A 1,679-nucleotide genomic window follows, 5' to 3' on the forward strand; every position below is an offset into this window, starting at 1 on the left:
GCCGAGCCTCCCCGAGCAGAAGCCGCAGGGAAATGCAGTCATAACCGTCAGATGCGAACCGCTCGCGCAATCCACAACGCGGCGGAAGCGCATTCCCCGCTTCAAACTGCTGCGACTGCTTCTGATGTTGATGTTGATGTTGGAAACGAAGGCCTTCGAGCATGCGAATGTCAACACGTGGATCAGACGATTGAAGAGGTCCCGTGCTGAAAGTGTACCGTGAACATTCCTCCATCTCCTGCTCGTAATCAATTTCCAGGTATTCCGGCGCGTGTTGTTGTGATTCTGATGGTGATGATTGTTGTGACTCCTCCGACCCGAGGGGTTCCACCGAACTCACCGCAGACCCACGACCAAACAACCGCATTAACCCGAAAAATGTCATGCGAAAAGTGGACACAGAATGTAAATATATAAATAAATAGAACAGGTAAACACCAAATAAATAAATAAATAAATATATATATAAACGCTCAAAAAAGGAAACAAAAAAAACAACAGTCAAGCAATAAAAATAATTTTTATAATCGCGATAATAACTGATGTTATTTCCGGGACGGGGACGACCAGCTTCTGCAGTCTTTTTGCTATTGTCTTCCTCCTCCTCACTATTATTTGCTGCTGCGGTACTGCCAAAATCCGTTTCTTTGCTTGTTTGTTTCACTTCACACCAACGCGGCAAGTCCCACCCTCGTTTCTAACGTTCTCCTATTCTTCTTTGTTTATTTATTTGTTTCTGTTGTTGTTGTTGTTGTTTTCTCGGAATTATCTTCTTTTTTTTCTTTTTTGAAGGGAAGAGCGTTATTTTGCCCCTTCGCCTCCTTCACGTTGACGTTGTTAAGAAGTCAGAGAAATACGAGAAAACAAATAAAGCAATAAAGAAGAAACAGCCCTCTAATAAGTAAATATATAAATATTTATTAATTTATATAAGCGCTCGACCGAAACAAACACCTTCCGCACTCACTAGACTTCGAGAGAAAACAAATATGAATGAAAATGAAAAGTAAAAGTAAAAAAGAAAAAACAAAGATAAAAAAGCCGCGAAACGAAACAAAATATAAAAATTTATACTTCCCCCCTCAAAAAAAAAAAAACAACAAAAACAAAAACAAAAACAAAAGCTTTCTAAAAACAAGATGATGGAAACAAGAAGGGATCCGATCCGACCTCAGCGGCAGTCGCCCCTCACGTTAAACGCACGATTTCACTTCAGGCAGCAGCTGCCTTTTAAACGGAATGATAAGTTTAATAAATGGTAAAAACAAAAAAAAAGAAAAGAAAAAATCAATCAATTAATTAATTAAAAAATAAAAAGCGCAAACAACAAACAAACAAATGTTTTTTTTTTGAAAAGGTCTCAACTCCTTATATATATATATATATACACGTACCTCTCACGATCCTTTTCCTTATTTCTTTTTATTTCTTTTTATTTTTACTTCCCTTAATCCTGCTGCTTGTCTCACTCTTCCTCAAGGACAAAATCGAACCAATGATATTGCCAATAATGAAACAAATAATAAATATATTCAATGAGTAAACAGTAATGGTTGTGTTAAATAATAACAATATGTCGCTTGGTGTTGTTATTTATTATTATTTCCTTCGACACAAAACAAAAAAAAGCACAAAAGGGAAGGAAAAAACCTTGTGAAGCTAAAATAATAAAAAAAAAA

General features: G+C 36.6%; 1 protein-coding gene across 1 annotated transcript in view; it reads right to left on the reverse strand.

Moving 5' to 3' along the window:
* The window catches only part of TEOVI_000156700 (uncharacterized protein), a gene marked incomplete at both ends in the record, with an annotated part of 1,092 nt that extends 707 nt beyond the window's left edge, over positions 1-385 (reverse strand). The window contains one exon of the mRNA XM_067224774.1: positions 1-385. Within this exon, the coding sequence (XP_067080875.1) occupies positions 1-385 (385 nt within the window).
* Positions 386-1,679: the final 1,294 nt, after the last annotated feature.

This window comes from Trypanosoma equiperdum, assembly GCF_001457755.1.
Source record: "Trypanosoma equiperdum strain OVI genome assembly, contig: ctg_387, whole genome shotgun sequence".
Lineage (NCBI taxonomy): Eukaryota > Euglenozoa > Kinetoplastea > Trypanosomatida > Trypanosomatidae > Trypanosoma > Trypanosoma equiperdum.